Here is an 18,319-nt window from a genome sequence, read left to right as displayed (position 1 = left end):
TTTAAATAAATAAGCTGTATTATCTGTACAAAAAATACAAATACAGTTTTGTGTTTTAGAGGAGAAAGTACCTCCTTCCACATTAGCCAGCAGGCTTCATTGTCTTGTGGTGCTGCTGAGTTGCAATTCACAGAACAAACATTAAATGTACATTCATCTCATGCAAGGAGCACTCTGCTTCCCACACAAACCTAGGCTCTCCCAGTTCACTGAGACCCACTGCCAACAACTGCTCCAACCCAACATGGAGCTGGAGGATGCTTGCTCTTTAGGAAATGTAAATAGTGACCACTGCTTTTCAATCGCTAGTGAACTAGAAATAATTAACCACATTAGCAGTAGTATGGAATTTGTCTTTATCATTCCATGCATAACTATTGCGCCACAAATGAATTCTCTCTTACTGCCTCAGCATCCCATGTTAGTTTTTACAACACATCCTGTACAGTGAATGGATCCAGAGTTAAACACCAGGTTCTATTAAAAATAGGAAAAATATAATAATCACTACCAAGTTTACAGGAAGACAACTGCAGGAAGTTAATAAAGACCCCCGACAGTTTTTTTTTTTTTTCTGGATGACAATGTACAATTATTAATATTGCACTTTTTTATACAAGAAATCCTAATATTCACAAAAGATATACAGACATAGAAAACATTCTCTTTTATTTTAAGCAGACATTACACTGATTTTTTAGTAACATAATTTCTTAGAGCCTATTTTTGTGGTGAGGAAGAAAGACACAACTTAACTGTCCACAGCTCACTGGTCGGTGGGGGGGGACACAGATTAATATTGTCTTCCTCTCAAATTTTACTTCCAGGCTGGCTGGAAAATGCAGCCCTGATGTCAATGGTAGCCCCGGGGTGAGTGGCATTTCATGAGGGGAGGCTTATCTGAAGGTAAGGCCAGGACTCTGGCCACCCTTGCTCCTAATCTCAGGTCACTCCAGGGAAGGAGGCAAAAATTACTTGGCTTAATGAGGATTTTGCCAAAGAGTCCCAGAGTTTTCATTTTGCTGCTTGACTTTGCTCCAGCCACCTCACCACAGCTGATGAGTGTGGCTGCAGTGTGTGAGCTGTTTTGCCAGGATGCTGCCTCCACCACCCCACCTTGCTAGATAAATACTACATGTGGGAGGGCCTGCAGACCGCTGGGGTGCAGGCTGGGAGAGGGAGGGTATACCGTGGGGCACACATACCCTGGCCAGCTCTGGAATGAAGAGGTTGCTACAACCTGACAGCCTGACAGATACTCTCTGGCAAAGTGACTAGTTAACGGGTTGATGTTGACAAGCTGACCGTAGTCCCTGGCCCTTCAGTGGAGCAGCAAAGGTCCTAGAAGGCAGAAAACCTGGCCCATTCATGCTAAAAATGGTCCTGGCCCACAGCAGCAGTTAGTGCAGGGCTGGAGGACTTCCGATGTAGATAAACAGGTGCCAGGGTGGCCTTACTGCATGGCCAGACCCACTTCTCGCTGGCTTTGCCGCAGCTGCACAGGCAGGACGTTGACTCTGATAGCCTGCGGAGTGGGGACTCCCACGCAGCGCAGTGCTCTGTCGTGGGCAGCAGGGCTCTGAGCATGTGCACATGCATGGGATCAGAGCTGGTCCATGAGCCTCATGCAGTCTGGAAGCCCCTGCTCACCCTGCCCCACTGGGGAACACGCACAGGCTCCTTTTTGCTTCTGTCCTTTCCCTCCCCTCCCTTCCTCATTTTCTGCAACGTTGTGTGCCTTAGGGCCTGCTTTGTTTGCTTTTTTAGCTCTCCCTACTGGTGATTTGAGTTCTCCTCTCTCTGCACTCGCCCACTAGAAGAACTGAATTCTGGGCTAGTTTCTGCCTCAGCATGGTGTCCCCTCCCCATCTGTCCTAACCATGACTAAAGGGACAGATGGGGAAGAGGAGACAAAGCAGCAACACACTCCTGTGTTTCTGATAGTGCACTTCTAGGAAAGACACAGGTGTTTGTCCAATGTTTGCACCAATAGGCTACAAACCTTCTGGATCCCTGCTGTCCCCAGGGACTGTGCCTGCCTCTTCCTAGGTCTTTGAGACCCAGGTTTGGGAGGGAGGAAGCTCTTCAAGGGAGCCTCCCCATCTGCCTGGCCTGCTCTGCAACCTCCTTTAGACATCTGTCCTTTTCTTTCCCAACATCCCGTCCTCCAGCTAACTGAAAGAGAAAACATGCGGACGTCCTCATGCTTGAGGATGGAGGTGGAGGAGGTTGGAAGGGTGTGTGTGGGGGTGGGGAGGGGGAAATAAATAAATAAAATGAAGAAAGCTTAGGTTCTGTCCGAGGTGGTTGCGTGAGTCCTTCGTGTGGCCAGGGTAGAGTGCTTCCCCATGCCCTGTCTTCACGCTTTGCCACAAGTTCCACAGCAGCGAGATTTAAACTGACTGAGTTGGCAGAGTTTCAGCTGTTTCACCTTCTCGCAGTACCTGGTGGTGTCTCTGCACTCCACTGGGAAAGGAGGACAGGGTGGGGAGAGGGGACAGAAAAGAGATGTGAGAATGCAGCCTGCGTGATGTGCAGTCGGGGGTTTCAGCCACTGGGGTACATCTTGGGGTCTGCCGTGGCCACCGCTCTCCAGCCTTACTCTGACAGAGTTCAGCCACCTGCTCCCCAAGGCTGCCAACAGTGGGGGTGGCACCAGCCTGCAGTTGTCTGGCTGAATGATGGGGCCCCTCCCTGGGCTGTTTGTTTGCTTCTTTTCTGTAGGTCCCTCTACTTCCTGAAGATGCCTGTTTTCTCTGTCTTCTTGGGATTACCTCATCTCCTAGGTGATCACCACTCCTCCTAGGCAAACCTGCCTTTTCCCATGGGTTTTGGTATTTTAGGTAAATGACTCTCCTCCTTAAGATGGTTCCCAGGACTGCATTCTCCCCCACTTTGCAGGAGTGTGCAAGTGAGGCTTGCGTCGGATACCCCCATCCCTAGGCACTTGGGCCTACTTTCTCTGTTAAGGTTTATTTTCATGTGCCCTCCAGTCTCTCTTCCTTCTACCCACTCTGCCTTAAACACAGCACCAGGACGTTCTAGTTCAGTGTTGGCACAGATTAGATGATCTTAAATATTGTGAGGACTTGGTTTGGTAAGTTTTAACTATGTGGATTGAATATTGGTTCTCTCTGAGCATGGTGAGCCACTGACACAAACATGGGTTAACACTACCCAAGTACAAAGAGATCATCCATCCCCCAGGGTGTAAAAAGAAGTAGTCTTTTTGCCTACATGGCATCTGCCTTAGTGTTGGGAATTTATTGCTCATTGAGGCCCAGTTTGGGAGGAAACTGCACAGCTACATTTGGTTTTTACTTCCTATTCTTTGACTCAAGCTTTGCCGCCTTTCTCATGGGTAAGTACCTCCGATTTGGGTTGAGAGGAAGAAAAAAATAAACTCCTTCCCAACTGGAATACAAATGACACTATTGGGATGAGGAGGAGGGAGTGAACTGAGTATCAAATTCCAAGGCTAGGGGGTCCTGGACAGTTCCAGGGGATGCCTGTGGGGCTGGGAGGGAGGGGGTCAGCAGGTCCGTGTCGGGTGAGAAGTAGAGCTGTGATGGGCGCAGAGCTGGCTGGCTGAGCGGGAGTCATTCTGTATGCCTTCAGAGTTAACAGCACTTTCTGTTTAGTACCCTGGCCCCTGAGAGTTGTTGATGTGTCAACCCCTGTGGGCACCAGCCAGACTGACTGCAGGGGAACTGGAGGCTGATTTCCTCCAGCATTGGACCAACATCACCTGGCTCTCTCAGGGCCAGGATGGAGATCACGGAAGCCCTTGGGGCATACCCTGTCATGCCTATCTACACATCTCTGCACACACCCATGCACTCCACTGAAAATGCTCAACTCCACCACCAGCTCACAATCCCTGGGGAAGCTGACCCCATGCCCTGTGCTCAGGGCTGGTCCCAGGGACTGCTCTCTGCACTTGATGCTCTGTGGGGAATTTGCAGAAGGTTCTTGGGGGTTGGAACATACTGTTTTCACATGGGGTGATGTTGCAGCGCTGCCAGTTGGCAGGCCGGGGTCCCCAGGAGCACAGGTGCTCAGGCACTGCCTTGTTGGTGCGGGCATGCACACACTCCACACGCCGGGACTGGAAGCCGTAGTTGCCACAGGTAGCTGTGCACAGGGTCCACAGGCTGACTCTCCAGTGTACGCTGCAGGCCTCTGACCAGCAGTTCTGGGTGCTCACGGGCCTGCAGGAGGATGGTGGCAGGGTTAAGGTTTGCTTCTGTGGGGGCTGAATCAGGGCAGATGTGAAAACAGTGCTGCAAACTCAGAAATGTTAGGTGATTCCTCAGGAACTTTCAGCATTACTAGACCTGGGTTCTAATCTCTGTGCTGTTACTAAATGGCCATATGATCTCAAGAAGGCTACTTCCTCTTATTGGGCCTCCGTTTGCTCTTCTCTGTAATGAATATGGATCTCACTGCATGACTGAAGAATGAGCTCTCCCCCATGTGGACATTGGCAGAGCCTGGTCTCACAGGCTGGGCTCTTAGGTGGGGGCGGTGAGTCCCCTTGCCCCAGGGGGACATCTATAAGGAAGTGTTATAAGGATGGGGACTGGATTGGAATGGTAGGTCGAGACTGAGGAACAAGGGCTCTCATCTTAGCCTAACTTCTAGAGGGAGGTCAACAAGAGTGAGGGGTTTGAGCCTTTGAGACTTGGTGGCCGTTGTGTAGACCTCACCTCCTGCCCACCCTGGGGCTAGTGTGGGTCTCTCGAGGTATGAGGCCTCTCTCAGAAGAATAACACCCTTGCACTTTTCATCCCTGAGAGAGAAAATCCCAACCTAGCCCATTAGGTAAGCACAAGACCGACACTGAGTCATCTGCCTCTGGGGAGGCCAGTGGCTTGGGGTGAATGGAGGTGAGAGGGCAGGGCTTGGGTCTGTAGTAAGTTGGAGGAGAAACATTCACTCAGCACCATCTTTCTGTGCTGTTGACGCGGGGCTGGGAAAAGGAGATTCAGGGCTTTCTCTTACCTTGGAAGAGCACTGCACTGCTCTGATGGTAAGGTGATGCCATCCCGTGTCTGGCAGAAGACTTGTCTGTGTTGCACAGCTAGGTGAGGCCCGATGCAAGGCCCATTGCACTGGAAAGCAGAAAAAGGTAACATACAGCACATTAGCCAAGTCAAGGGTGGAGGCCGCCATGCTTGGGCTGCATGGGATGCAAGATACTTGTGTAGGTCTTGTTGGAGGCTCTGAGACCATTCATCTTTCCCCTCTTTGGGCTAACTAAAAGACATTCACTGATATGTTTTCTTTATGGGATGGTTAGCTCTCCTGTGGTCTGTAGGCATTCTGCCAGCAAATGGCTAATGGTAGTGTAGAACCAGTAAGAGACAGTCAAGCCCTTCTCAGATTAACCATATGAAAGATATTTTGGCATAATATGCTAGGAATGTGGTGGTAGACTTTAGAACTGAAGACCCCTAAATAGCTCCACCCCTTCAGAGCAGAGAGGGTAATATGGTTTATCGTTTTCTTGCTGAAGTCATCCAAATAACCAACTCCATCCTTTCTTTCCCTGGCTTAGTTTTCTGCAGATTAAGCCTAGGATGACTAAACAGAAAGCAGACTTAGGTATGCAGAGTTCCCCCTCATATTCTCTTGCTATGTGCTCATGGAGATTGTTAAACTTTCCCCAGAATTCATGGAGCCTGACCCTGTCACAGTAAATACACTTAGCAACAATGTCTGTGAAATACAAAAGCAGCAGGCCTTTAGCCAACACCTGCTATTTTAGCAGAACAAGAGGATAGGCATCCCATGGAGGTCACTTGAGCACAAAGGCTCTTAACTTGGGAGTCTTTGGATCCCTAGGGTTCCACTGGGGGTGGTGCTGGGGTGTTAATCCTTAACAGTATAAGCAAAAGTTTTGTGTTTATTGGCTTTTTTTTTTAGCAAGAGGTTCCCTCTAGTTTTCATCCAGTACTCAAAGGGATCCATGACCTCAAAGATTAAGAACCACTGAAAGAGCAGGATTTAAGGTAAAAGTAGCTCTCTTGGGTTAGACAGCTGTGCCCAAGGTTAGTTATTGCTCTTACTGGACTCTGAAGGGTCCAGTTTGACACTATTATTCACAAACACACAGAGGGTTGAGGTAAATGTAAAAAAAAAAAAAAAAAATACCCCCTTAACACCAATAACTGGGATTTTTTTTTTTTTTTTGAGGCAGGGTCTCTTTCTGTTGCCCAGGTTGGAGTGCCGTGGCACAATCTCAGCTCACTGCAGCCTTCAACTCCCAGGTTCAAGTGATCCTCCCACCTCAGCCTCCTGAGTGGCTAAAATTTATCTCTTTAAACATATTTTAAAAAATAACTTTTTTCTTTTTCTCAGATGGAGTCTCACTCTGTTGCCAGGCTGGAGTGCAGTGGCACAATCTCGGCTTACTGCAACCTCTGCCTCTCAAGTACAAGTGATTATCCTGTCTCAGCCTCCCAAGTAGCTGGGACTACAGGCACGTGCCATCACGCCCAGCTATTTTTTGTATTTTTAGTAGAGATAGGGTTTCACCATGTTGGTCAGGCTGGTCTTGAACTCTTGACCTCAGGTGATCTGCCTGCCTCGGCCTCCAAAAGTGCTGGGATTACAGGAGTAAGCCACCGTGCCTGGCCAAAAAATAACTTTTTATTGTGAAGCACAGTGTGCATACAGAAAACTGATTAACAGCCAGGTGTGATGGTTGATGCCTGTATTCCCAGCTATGCAGAAGGCTGAGGCAAGAGTATTGCTTGAGCCCAGGAATTTGAGGCTATAGTGTACCATGATCATGCCTGTGAACAGCCACTGCACTCCAGCCTGGACAATATAGTGAGACCCCCATCTCTAAATAAAAAGAAAAAGAGATTAAAACATGAAGTATATCTCAGTGAGTTCTATAAAGTAAGTATAATTGACCTTTAAACAACATGGGTTTGAAATGGGCAGGTCCACTTATACATTTTTTTTTTTTTTTTTTTTTTTTCAACCAAAGGTCTTGGGATGTGAAACCCATGTATATGGAGGGCCAACTTTTTGTATATGCAGGTTCTGTGAGATTGATGGCAGGACTTAAGTTTGTGTGGATTTTGGTATATACAGGTGCTCCTTACATCAATCACCTGTGGATACCAAGGGACAACTGTATAAAAGCAAAGCTAGCTGCATGGATGTCCCTACACCCTTAGAAGGAAAGTGTAGTTGGGTTGATGCTCTACTGTCAACCTTGACATTCATTATAGTTTTTGAACAAGCAGCCCCACATTTTCATGTTACACTGGGCCCCACAACTTATGTAGCTAGTCCTGTATGCAGGTGAAGAAATAAAATGCTGTCAGCAACTCAGGAGCCTAGTTTGTGCCTACTCTTTACTCTCTTTCCCGTCTCCACATGTAACCACTGAGACTTAACTTTTAAAACAGTTTAGTTTATGACTGTTTTTGAAATTTACATAAATGAACCATATTTCATGTTTGTTTTATATCTGGTATTTTCTTACAATGTATTATGTACATAACTGAAGTTTGTTCACTTTCACTGATGTGTAGCACTTTATTTTATAAACATACCATGATTGAATTTTCCATTCTACTTTTGATTAACACTTGGTTTCTTTTTTCTTTTTCTTTTTGTTTTGAGACAGAGTCTTGGAGTGCATTGGTATGATCTCTGCTCACTGCAACCTCCACCTCCTGGGTTCAAGCGATTCCTGACCCTCAGCCTCTCAAGTAGCTGGGACTACAGGTGCCAACCACTACACATGGCTAACTTTTGTATTTTTCGCAGAGACAGGGTTTTGCCATGCTGGCCAGGTTGGTCTCGAATTCCTGACCTCAAGTGATCTGCCTGCTTCAGACTCCCAAAGTGTTGGGATTACAGGTATGAGCCACCATGCCTGGCCAATCCTTTTTATTTCTGTAATACTGGTAGTAATGTCTCCATTTTCATTTCTGATTTTAGGAATTTGAGTCTTCTCTCTTTTTCTTTGCCAATATAGCTAAAAGTTTGTCTATTTTGGTCAACCATTCTGAAGAATTTGCTTTTGGTTTTGCTGAGTTTTCTTTACTATTCTCTAATCTTTATTATCCTCTTCTGCTAGCATTAGGTTTAGTTTGCTTGTTTTCTGTAAATTTTTAAGGTGTCAAGTTAAGTTGTTGATTTGAAGTCTTTCTTTTTTAATGTAAGCATTTATAGCCATACATTTTTCTCTTAGCACTATTTTCTCTGTGCTCCATACATTTTGGTATGTTGTGGTTTTGTTTTCACTTGTCTTAAGGTATTTTCTAATTTTCCTTGTTATTTTTTTTCTGACTGGTTTACTGTTTGTGTTTTGATTTCCATGTATTTGAATTTTCCAATTTACTTCTGCTATTGACTTCTGCTTTCCTCCCTGTGGTTGGAAAAGGTACTCTGTAAATTCATTCTTTTCAAATGTATTAAGAATTATTTTTTGGCATAACATACAGTCCTTTTTTGGATAATTTTTCATGTGCACTTGAGAAAAAACAAGTATTCTGCTATATTGGGTGGAGTCCTCTGTATGTCTGTTACTCCAATTGGTTTATAGTATTGTTCGGTTACTCTGTTTCTTTACTGATCTTTTGTTTAGTTGTCCTATCCATTCTTGAAAGTGGGTTTCTGAAGTTTCTATTATAGAACTAATTATTTCTCTCTTCAATTCTGTCAATATTTGATTAATATACTTTGGGGCTCTGATGTTTGGTACATGCATGTTTATAATTGTTATATGTTCTTGGTATATTATCATTATGTTGTTTGATTTAGTATAGCTACCTCAGCTTTTGTTTTTTATTTACATGGACTATCTTTTTCCATTCCTTCACTTTTAACCTATTTTTTTCTTTAGATCTCTAGCAAGTCTTTTGTAGACAGCATAGAGTTGAATCATGTCTTTTTTCTAACATCTACTAGGCCAATCTATGTCTTTGGGGGTTTAATTCCTTTAAAGTAATTACTGATAGGGAAGAACTTACTTTTGCCTTTTTATTATTTATTTTTATGTACATCTTATAGCTTTCCCTCATCATTCCCTCCACTTATGTTGTCTTTTGTGATTAGTTGCTTTTTTGTAGTGACAAATTTTGCTTCCTTTCTCATTCTCCTTTGGCTATACATATTTTCTTTGTTGTTACCATGGGGATTACATATAATATCCCAAAGTTATAACAATCTAATTTGAATTTTGATATCAATTTTATACAAAACTCTACATGTATACTGCTCTGTTTCCCATCCCCACTTTACATTATTGGTGTGAAAATTGTATCTATATGCTATATATTCACTAACAGATTTATAATTACTTTTTATGCATTTCTTTGAAATCTATAGAAAATAAGTGGAGCTATGAAACAAAATAATAATGGTTTTAATGTCTGCCCATCTGTTTATCTTTCTTGGAGAGTCTTTATATGTTCATGTGGCTTGGAGTTAACTATCTAGCATCTTTTTGTTATAACTCAAAGGACTCCATTTAACATCTCTTGTAATCAGGAATAGTGGCAACAAGCTCTCTGGAATGTCATAATTTCCCCTCATTTTTGAAGGACAGTTTTGCCAGTTCTTGGCTGATAGTTTTTTCTTTCTGGACGTTATAATTTTTCTTTCTTTCTTTCTTTTTTAAATAAAGAAAAAGGGTTTATTTGGCTCATGGTCTTGCAGGTAGTATAAGAAGTATGGTGCCAGCAACTGCTTCTGGTGAGACCTCAGGAAGCTTACAATCATAGAGGAAGGCAAGAGGAGCTGGCTTGTCACAGGGTAAGAGAGGGGAGGGAGGCACCAGACTCTTTTTTTGTTTTTGGCTGTCCGTATATTTTTACATTACCAAGTCTTTGGTATTTCTTTTTTTTTCCTTCAACTTTTAAGTTCTGGGGTACATGTGCAGGTTTGTGACATAGGTAAACGTGTGCCATGGTGGTCTGCTGCACAGACCATTGCATCACCTGGGTATTAAGCCCAGCATCCTTCAGCTATTTGTCTTGATGCTCTGCCTTCCCCCTCTACGCCCACCACTGACAGGCCCCCGTGTGTGTTGTTTCCCCCAATGCGTCCACATGTTTTTATTGTTCCCACCTATAAGTGGAAATATGTGGTGTTTGGTTTTCTGTTCCTGGGTTGGTTTGCTGAGGATAATGGCTTTCAGCTCTATCCATGTCCTTGCAAAGGACATGATCTTGTTCGTTTTTATGGCTGCATAGTATTATGGTTTTGTGGTGTATATGTACCACATTTTCTTTATCCAGTCTATCCTTGATGGGCATTTGGGTTGATTCCATGCCTTTGCTATGGTGAATAGTGCTGCAATAAACATATATATGCATGGATCTTTATAATAGAATGATTTATATTCCTTTGGGTATGTACCCAGTAATGGGATTGCTGGCTCAAATGCTATTTCTGCCTCTAGATCTTTGAGGAATCAGCACACTGTCTTCCACAATGGTTGAACTAGTTTATATTCCCACCAACAGTATGAAAATGTTCCTTTTTCTCTGCAACCTCGCCAGCATCTGTTTCTTGACTTTTGCATAATCGCCATTCTAACTGGCATGAGATGTTATGTCATTGTGGTTTTGATTGCATTTCTCTAATGATTAGTGATGTTGAGCTTTTTTTATGATTGTTGGCCACATGATGGTCTTCTTTTGAGAACTGTTCATGTCCTTTGCCTACTTTTTAATGGGGTTATTTTTTTGTAAATTTTTTAAAGTTCCTTTTAGACTCTGGATATTAGACCTTTGTCAGATGGATAGATGGCAAAATTTTTCTCCTATTCTGTAGGTTGTCTGTTCTCTCTAATGATAGTTTCTTTTGCTGTGCAGAAGCTCTTTAGTTTAATTAGAACCCATTTGTCAATTTTTGCTTTTGTTGCAATTGCTTTTGGCATCTACATCATGAAATCTTTGCCTATGTCTATGTTCTGAATGGTATTGCCTAGGTTTTCTTCTAGGGTTTTTATAGTTTGGGGTTTTACATTTAAGTCTTTAATCCATCTTGAGTTAATTTTTGTATAAGGTGTACAGAAGGGGTCCAGTATCAATTTTCTGCATAAAGCTAGCCAGTTATCCCAGCACCATCTATTAAATAGGGAGTCCTTTCTCCATTGCTTGTTTTTGTCAGGTTTGTCAAAGATCAGATGGTTGTAGGTATGTGGTCTTATTTCTGAGTTCTCTATTCTGTTTGATTGGTCTATATGTCTGTTCTTATACCAGTACCATCCTGTTTTTTTACTGTAGTACAGTTTGAAGTCAGGTAGTGTGATGCCTCCAGCTGTGTTCTTTTTGCTTAGGATTGTCTTGGCTATTCGGGTTCTTTTTGGGTTCCATATGAATTTTAAAATAGTTTTCTTTTCTAACTCTGTGGTGAATGTCAGTGATAGTTTAATGGGAAGAGCATTGAATCTATAAACTCCTTTGGGCAGTATGGCCATTTTCATGATGTTGACTCTTCCTATCAATGAGCATGAAATGTTTCTCCATTTGTTTGTGTCCTCTCTGACTTCCTCGAGCAGTGGTTTATAGATCTCCTTGAAGAGGTCCCTCACTTCCCTTGTTAGCTGTATTCCTAGGTATTTTATTCTCTTTGTAGCAACTGTGAATGGGAGTTCATTCATGATTTGACTCTCTGCTTGCCTGTTGTTTGTGTATAGGAATGCCAGCAATTTTTCCACATTAATTTTGTGTCCTGGGACTTTGCTGAAGTTGCTTATCAGCTTAAGAAGCTTTTGGGCTGAGACGATGGGACTTTATAGATAAAGGGTCATGTCATCTGCAAACAAAGATAATTTTACTTCCTCTCTATTTAAATACACTTTATTTCTTTCTCTTGCCTGATTGCCCTGGCGAGAACTTCCAATACTACATTGACTAGGAGTGGTGAGAGAGGGCTTCCTTGTCTTGTGCTGGTTTTCAAGGGGAATGCTTTCAGCTTTTTCCCATTCTATATAATATTGACTGTTGATTTGCCAAATATGGCTCTTATTATTTTGAGGTATGTTCTTTCAATACCTAGTGGAGATTTTTAACATAAAGGGATATTGAATTTTATTGAAGGTCTTTCCTGTGTCTATTGAGATAGTTGTGTTTTTTTGTCTTTAGTTCTTTTTATGTGATGAATGACATTTGTTGAACCAACCTTACATCCCAGGGCTGAAGCCAACTTGATCGTGGTGGATAAGCTTTTTTGATGTGCTGCTGGATTTTCCAACTTGGTTCTGTTCTCCCTGTCTCTTTCAAGTACTCCAATCAGTCATAGGTTTGGTCTTTTTACATAGTCCCATATTTCTCAGAGGACTTGTTTGTTCCTTTTCATTCTTTTTTTCTATTCTTGTCTGCCTGTCTTATTTCAGAAAGATAGTCATCAAGCTCTGAGGTTCTTTCTTCCGCTTGGTCTATTCTGCTGTTGATACTTGTGATTGCATTGAGAATTTCTCATGTTGTTTTTCAGCTCCATCCGGTCATTATGCTCCTCCTCTAAACTGGCTATTCTGGTTACCAGCTCCTCTATTGTTTTATTGTGATTCTTGGCTTCTTTGCATTGGATTACAACATGCTCCTTTAGCTCAGGGAAATTTGTTATTATCCACCTTCTTTTTTTGAGACGGAGTCTCACTCTGTCACCCAGACTGGAGTGTAGTGGCATGATCTCAGCTCACTGCAACCTCCGCCTCCTGGGTTCAAGTGATTCTCCTGCCTCAGCCTTCCGAGTAGCTGGGACTACAGGCACCCACCACCATGCCCAGCTAATTTTTTTTTTTTTTTTTTTTTTTTGGTTTTAGTAGAGATGGGGTTTCACCATATTGGCCAGGCTGGTCTTGAACTCCTCACCTTGTGATCCGCCTGCCTTGGCCTCCTGAAGTGCTGGGATTACAGGCGTGAGCCACTGCACCTTGCCTGTTACATACCTTCTGAAGCATACTTCTGTCAATTTAACTATCTTACCTCAGCCCAGTTCTGTGCCCTTGCTGGAGAGGTGTTGCTTTCATTTGGAGGAGAAGAGGCACTCTGGCTTTTTGAGTTTTCAGCACTTTTGTTGATTCTTTCTCAACCTTGTGGGCTTATCTACCTTTGATCTTTGAGGTTGCTGATCTTTGAATGGAGATTTTGTGGGGTCTTTTTCATTGATGTTGTTATTGGTTTCTGTTTAATAGGCCACTATTCTATAGGGCTCCTGCGGTTTGCTGGGGGATCACTCCAGGCCCTAGTTGCCTGGGTTTTCCCCTTACCTGGATGTATCACCAGTGAAGTCTGCAAAACAGCAAAGATGGCAGCCTGCCCCTTCCTCTGGGACCTCTGTCCCAGGTGGGTACTGACCTGTTGCTGGCCCAGGTGCTCCTGTAGGAGGTGTCTGGAGACCCCTGTTGGGAGGTCTCACCCAGTCAGGAAGGATGGGATCAGGAACCCAGTTAAAGAATCAGTCTGGCTGTTTTTTGGTAGAACAGCTGTGCTGTGTTGTGGGGAACGCTTCTTTGTCCAGACTGCCTGGACTCTCCAGGCAGTCCTGGAAAGGCTGAGTCAACTGAACTGGAGAGACTGTGACTGCCCTTTACCCCGGGGACTCTGTCCCAGGGAGAGATCAGAGATCTGTTAGTATAACCCTGGTTGGAATTGCTGAAATTCCTGCAGGGAGGCCAGATGGATCAGGGTCCCACTTAAATAATCAGTCTGGCCATGATCTGTCACAGCAGCTGTGCTGTGTTGTGAGGGACTTCCCCTCTTCTGGGCTGCCAGGACTAACTGGGTTGACCTAACCACAGAAATGGTGGCCACCCCTCCCCTGGGAACTAATCTGCCTCAGGCAGTCTCCAGCCTGATGTACTCAGCAGCTGCAATTCCAAGCCAGTGGGTCTTAAACTTGTGAGGTGCCATGTTAAGTGGGGCCTGCAGAATGATGCTGCTTGGCTGCTGGGATTCCTAGGGCCTGAGTCTGAAAGACTTCTGGGTCTCTGTGTGAGTCTGAGCAACTGCTCTGCTGAGACTGCACAGCTCTGTGTGTCAAACCCAAGGCCTTGGTTGCATTGGCTCACTAGAGGATCTCCTGATCCACTGGTTGCAAAGATCTGTAGCAGAAGTTGGTTTCCAGGTTGGGGTTGTGCAATCACTTACCACTTTCCTTGGCTAGGGGTGAAGGATTTTTGGCTCCGTGCTGCCCCCAGGTGGGCCAGTGGCCTACCCAGGTTTTCTTCATTCTCCATGGGTCAAGTTGATTGACTAGTCAGTCCCAGTGAGAGAACCTGGATATGTTAGATGAAGGTGCCAAATTCACTCCCCATTTTCATTCCTCTCTGCTAGAGCTGTGGACTACAGCTGCTTCTAATCAGCCCTCTTGGCCCTTTAAATATATAAAGGGCCAAGAACCTGCTTTCAAGGTTCCCTCTTTGTTTCTTATTTAAGACTGATTTTAATGTGTCTTAGTGTGGGTCCCTTTGGGTTTTTCAACTTGGAGTTTGTTTAGTGTCTTAGATTTGTAGATTCATGTCTTTCATCAAAGTTGGGAAGTTTTTGGCCATTATTTCTGCAAATCATCTTTCAACTCCTTTCTGTCTTCTTCTGAGACTCTCAAAATGTTTATGTTGGTCCACTTGAAGGTGTCTCACAACTCTTTTAGGCTCTGTTTACTGTCGTCTTCTCCTCAGACTCAATAATTTTGATTGGCCTGTCTTCAAGTTTGAAAATTCTTTCTGCTACCTGCAAAATCTGCTGTTGAATCCCACTAGTAAATTTTCAATTCAGTTATAGTACTTTCAGCTCCCAGTTTAGCATATTTAAGATAGTTGTTTTAAAGTGTTTGTCTTTTATGTTCAATGCCTATGTTTATTTTCTTCCTTAAAATGGGCCATATTTTCCCATTTCTTTGTATGGCTTGTGATTTTATTGCTGAAAACTGGACATTTGAAAAATAGCCGTTTCTCCTACTCTCTGTAGACTGGCTCTGTGATTGGGCAGTCCATCACTGATTAGCTGGGTACACTCTGAGCATAGTAATCAGTCTGAGGTGAAAGCGTAAGGTCTTCAGATCTTTTATGTGTTTTGTATGGGCCTTCTCCATATACATAGGTGCTTTTGAGTGTCTTAATTTCCCACAGTCTCACTCAAGGTTCTCCTTGGGACTTTAGAGGGTCAGTTGTATGTCTCCACCCATAATCTATTTTCCCAGGTGTCTGCAGGTCTGTAGTCCTTGTGCAGATTTCACAAGTAGTGGCTGCCACATTGTCAAGATCAAAACCATGCCACATGGGGGAGGGGTGGGGCAAGGATCAATGAAAATACCAGGAAATTTCATATCATCTTAAAGATGGCTTTTTCTTTATTGGCTGTTACTTGGTTGCTGTAGAACTTGGGCTGTTTTCCAGAACACTTATAAGGTTAGTTCAGCCAGTTTCCAGTTGTTTTTTTGATGCTTCCATAAAAGAACATGGACTTGGAGCTTCCTAATTTGCCCTTTTGCTAATGTCCCTTGACTACACTGGGAATTCTTGAAGGAGTAATGTGTCCCTGGAAGTGCTTATTTCCTCTATTCTCATTTGTAACTAAACCTATTGCTGGTTTGATTTCAGTGCCTACTTTTACACTGAAACTGCCATTCACAGAGTTACCAGTGACTGTCTATCAGTCAAGTTCGAATATGCACTGTATGTACAAAATAAGGCCAATGCTTATTTTGTATTTTGTTTATTCTGTTGGATGTATTTTTATACCATTGACTTCCTTCCTTCTTGAAAAAGCTCCTCCACTGGTCTCTGTGAATTTTCCCACTCATTAGGTTAATCTTTTTTCCTCTTCTTCCCCCAGGTTAATTAGTGTTGTTTTCCCCAGGGTTCTGTCCTATGCCTTTTCTTAATCTGATCCTTTCCCTCTCTATGGGTGATAACATCTATGATTCTTAGCCACCACTTGTATACTAATGACTTTCAAATTGATAGTGTTTAGCACAGTTCTCTTTTAAGTCCCAGACCTATATGTGCAACTACTTAATGAGCATCTGTACTTAGATATCTCGTACTAAACATGTCCCAAACAATTCCATATAGCACTAATCCACCCTCTTTTTTCTGCATTCCTATCTAGTTATTCAATTCAGAACCTCCAGTAAAATTTTGACTTCCTTCCTTTCTCTCATCCCTGATATCCAATGGATCATGGAAGCCATGTGAATCACACTTATAAAGAGAAATGGATTCTTCTCTATTGGCACTGCTCAATACCTTCATTCTGACCACCAAAATTGCTCACCTAGATTAGGTTTCTCTTTCTGTAGTCCTTTCAGTTGCCAATTTGATCACTATACTGCAGACAGCATACCTTTTTTTTTTTTTTTTTTAAAAAAAAGGTTTTTGCTCTGTCACCCAGGCTGGAGTAGTGAAAGTGGTGTGATCACAGCTCATTGCAGCTTCAACCTCTCAAGTGATCCTTCTGCCTCAGCCTCCTGAGTAGCTGAGATTACCGGCATGAGCCATTGTGCCTGGCCAGACAGTAATCTTAAAAGTCTGATTGTGCCACTCCTTCTTAAAAATCTTTGTAGTTGCACTTACAATAAAATCCAAATTCTTTGTACAGCATACAAGACCCTTTTATGATCTTGCACCTGCTTTCCAGGCCACATTTCTATTTCTATTCTGTCACCTCATTCTCCTGCAAACATTGTGGGCTGCTTTTCCCTTCATTTCTTCACACATGCTTATATGGGACACATTCCCCTCCCAAGACAGGTGTCCCATAAATGTATGTTGGATTAAAAGAAGAAAGTTGAATTATTACATGAAGCCAGATTGTTGGAGCTAAGAAGGTGGTCTTAGTTTTACTTGGACCAAAATCGGCATGGTTTTCTTATACAAATGTTTTTCCTTCTGCCTACCTTCATGAAGTCTAACACTATTCCAAAAGGAATTTTTTGTTAGAAACTATCATCACTTTCATTCTCACAGGAGTGGAGTGTGGATGTTTGAGAAGCATCTACAGTTTGAAGCACAATATCAGCAATATTACCAGCAGAGACACATCAACAGGATTGTGAGATGAAGCATGTGTCTGCAATCTGTAATGCCTCAGGCCTTGCTACTCTTTCAGGTGAAGCCCTTGGTCTAGGAGCATTGATGTTAACAGAAATTTTGAGAAATTCAGCATCCCAAGTTCTACCTACCACATACCATATTAGAATTTGCATCTTTAATAAGATTCCCAGGTGATTCACATTAAAGCTTGAAACATACTGTCCTGGAGGGTTGCAGAAAAGAGGAGGAGGGGGTGAATTTTTTTGAGGGGAAGGAATGGAGAAGAGGAGAAAGACATATGTATTTTTCTTTCTGTTAGGAAACAATCACTGGTGCACCATATGTCCCCCCTTGAGTGACCTTGATGACACAGTGCAGAAACATCTCTCATGTGCAGCCAGATCTGTTTGCTATTGTAATTTTATGAACTACCAATAAGCCTCAAGGGCCTGGAAGCAGAGCTGTCTTGAGAGGTATGTGAGCTATGAGAAGTGGGCTTTTCCAGGTAAGAGAAAGATGATATTCCCCCAGGCAAGGGGAGCTCATGCCTCTTTGATTATGAAGCATATACATTATGTCACTGGAAATAAGGAAGGGTTAGTAGAAGCTCCAGAAAGGAGTCTCGTTAGGCATGTTAATTGGCTAGCATTGAGCAGTAGCCTCAACTTACCTGGGACACAAATGGCTTATGAGTTGGAATGTGAACTCTATGGCCAAAAACATTTGATTTTCGTTAAAGATGGCCACAGTGTGTTAACTTAATAGAAAGTCACAAGTGATTGTTTTCCACAGGACACACCTGAGGGTGGGAGTGGAGGACATAAATGTAATAATGTATAGATGGTCAATTAGAAGATGTTTTGAGTTGCTAACTGCCTAAAAACATTCAATCACATTGGTTCATAGAATTACACAAAGAATTAAAAGCCTGCTGCTCTGGGGGTGTCTCAGCTGGACAACCAACAAAAGCTATGCCTGGCCAATGAGAATGTGAAAGGAGGAGGTGGCAGTGATAACATTTCACTTCCTACTGTGGCAGCGTCCACTCCTTTAGATTTAGCTTTCAAATAACAACCTCTCTGGCTCCTCACCTGGCCCCAGCTGGAGAAGGCCCACTCCACACACAGCTGCTGGTTACAGGCCTGGGTGTCCACAGGCCGCTTGGCAACCTGGGTGCACATGTCATTGGACACAGGGGTGGAGATCCCAGAGGCTTTCAGCTTTTGACAGGTCACCCTGCGGGTCTGGACACCTCCCCCACAACTCCGGGTACAGGCAGACCAGGAGGTCACCATCCACCTGAGG

The 18,319-nt window shown here is 43.4% G+C and overlaps 1 protein-coding gene across 1 annotated transcript in view; it reads right to left on the bottom strand.

Annotated features, from left to right (window-relative positions):
* Positions 1–18,319, bottom strand: part of ADAMTSL1 (ADAMTS like 1) — a 440,698-nt gene continuing 422,379 nt past the window's right edge. The window contains exons 26-29 of the mRNA XM_030920098.1: positions 18,106–18,313; positions 5,005–5,114; positions 3,991–4,211; positions 1–2,466 (exon numbers count right to left, since the gene is read on the bottom strand). Coding sequence (XP_030775958.1) covers positions 2,360–2,466; positions 3,991–4,211; positions 5,005–5,114; positions 18,106–18,313 — 646 coding nt within the window. The 3' untranslated portion in view covers positions 1–2,359. The remainder of the gene's footprint in view (positions 2,467–3,990; positions 4,212–5,004; positions 5,115–18,105; positions 18,314–18,319) is intronic.

Source organism: Rhinopithecus roxellana, chromosome 16, assembly GCF_007565055.1.
Source record: "Rhinopithecus roxellana isolate Shanxi Qingling chromosome 16, ASM756505v1, whole genome shotgun sequence".
NCBI classification, from domain to species: domain Eukaryota; kingdom Metazoa; phylum Chordata; class Mammalia; order Primates; family Cercopithecidae; genus Rhinopithecus; species Rhinopithecus roxellana.
Note: the sequence above shows the minus strand (reverse complement) of the source record. Positions and strands in the feature narration are given on the sequence as shown.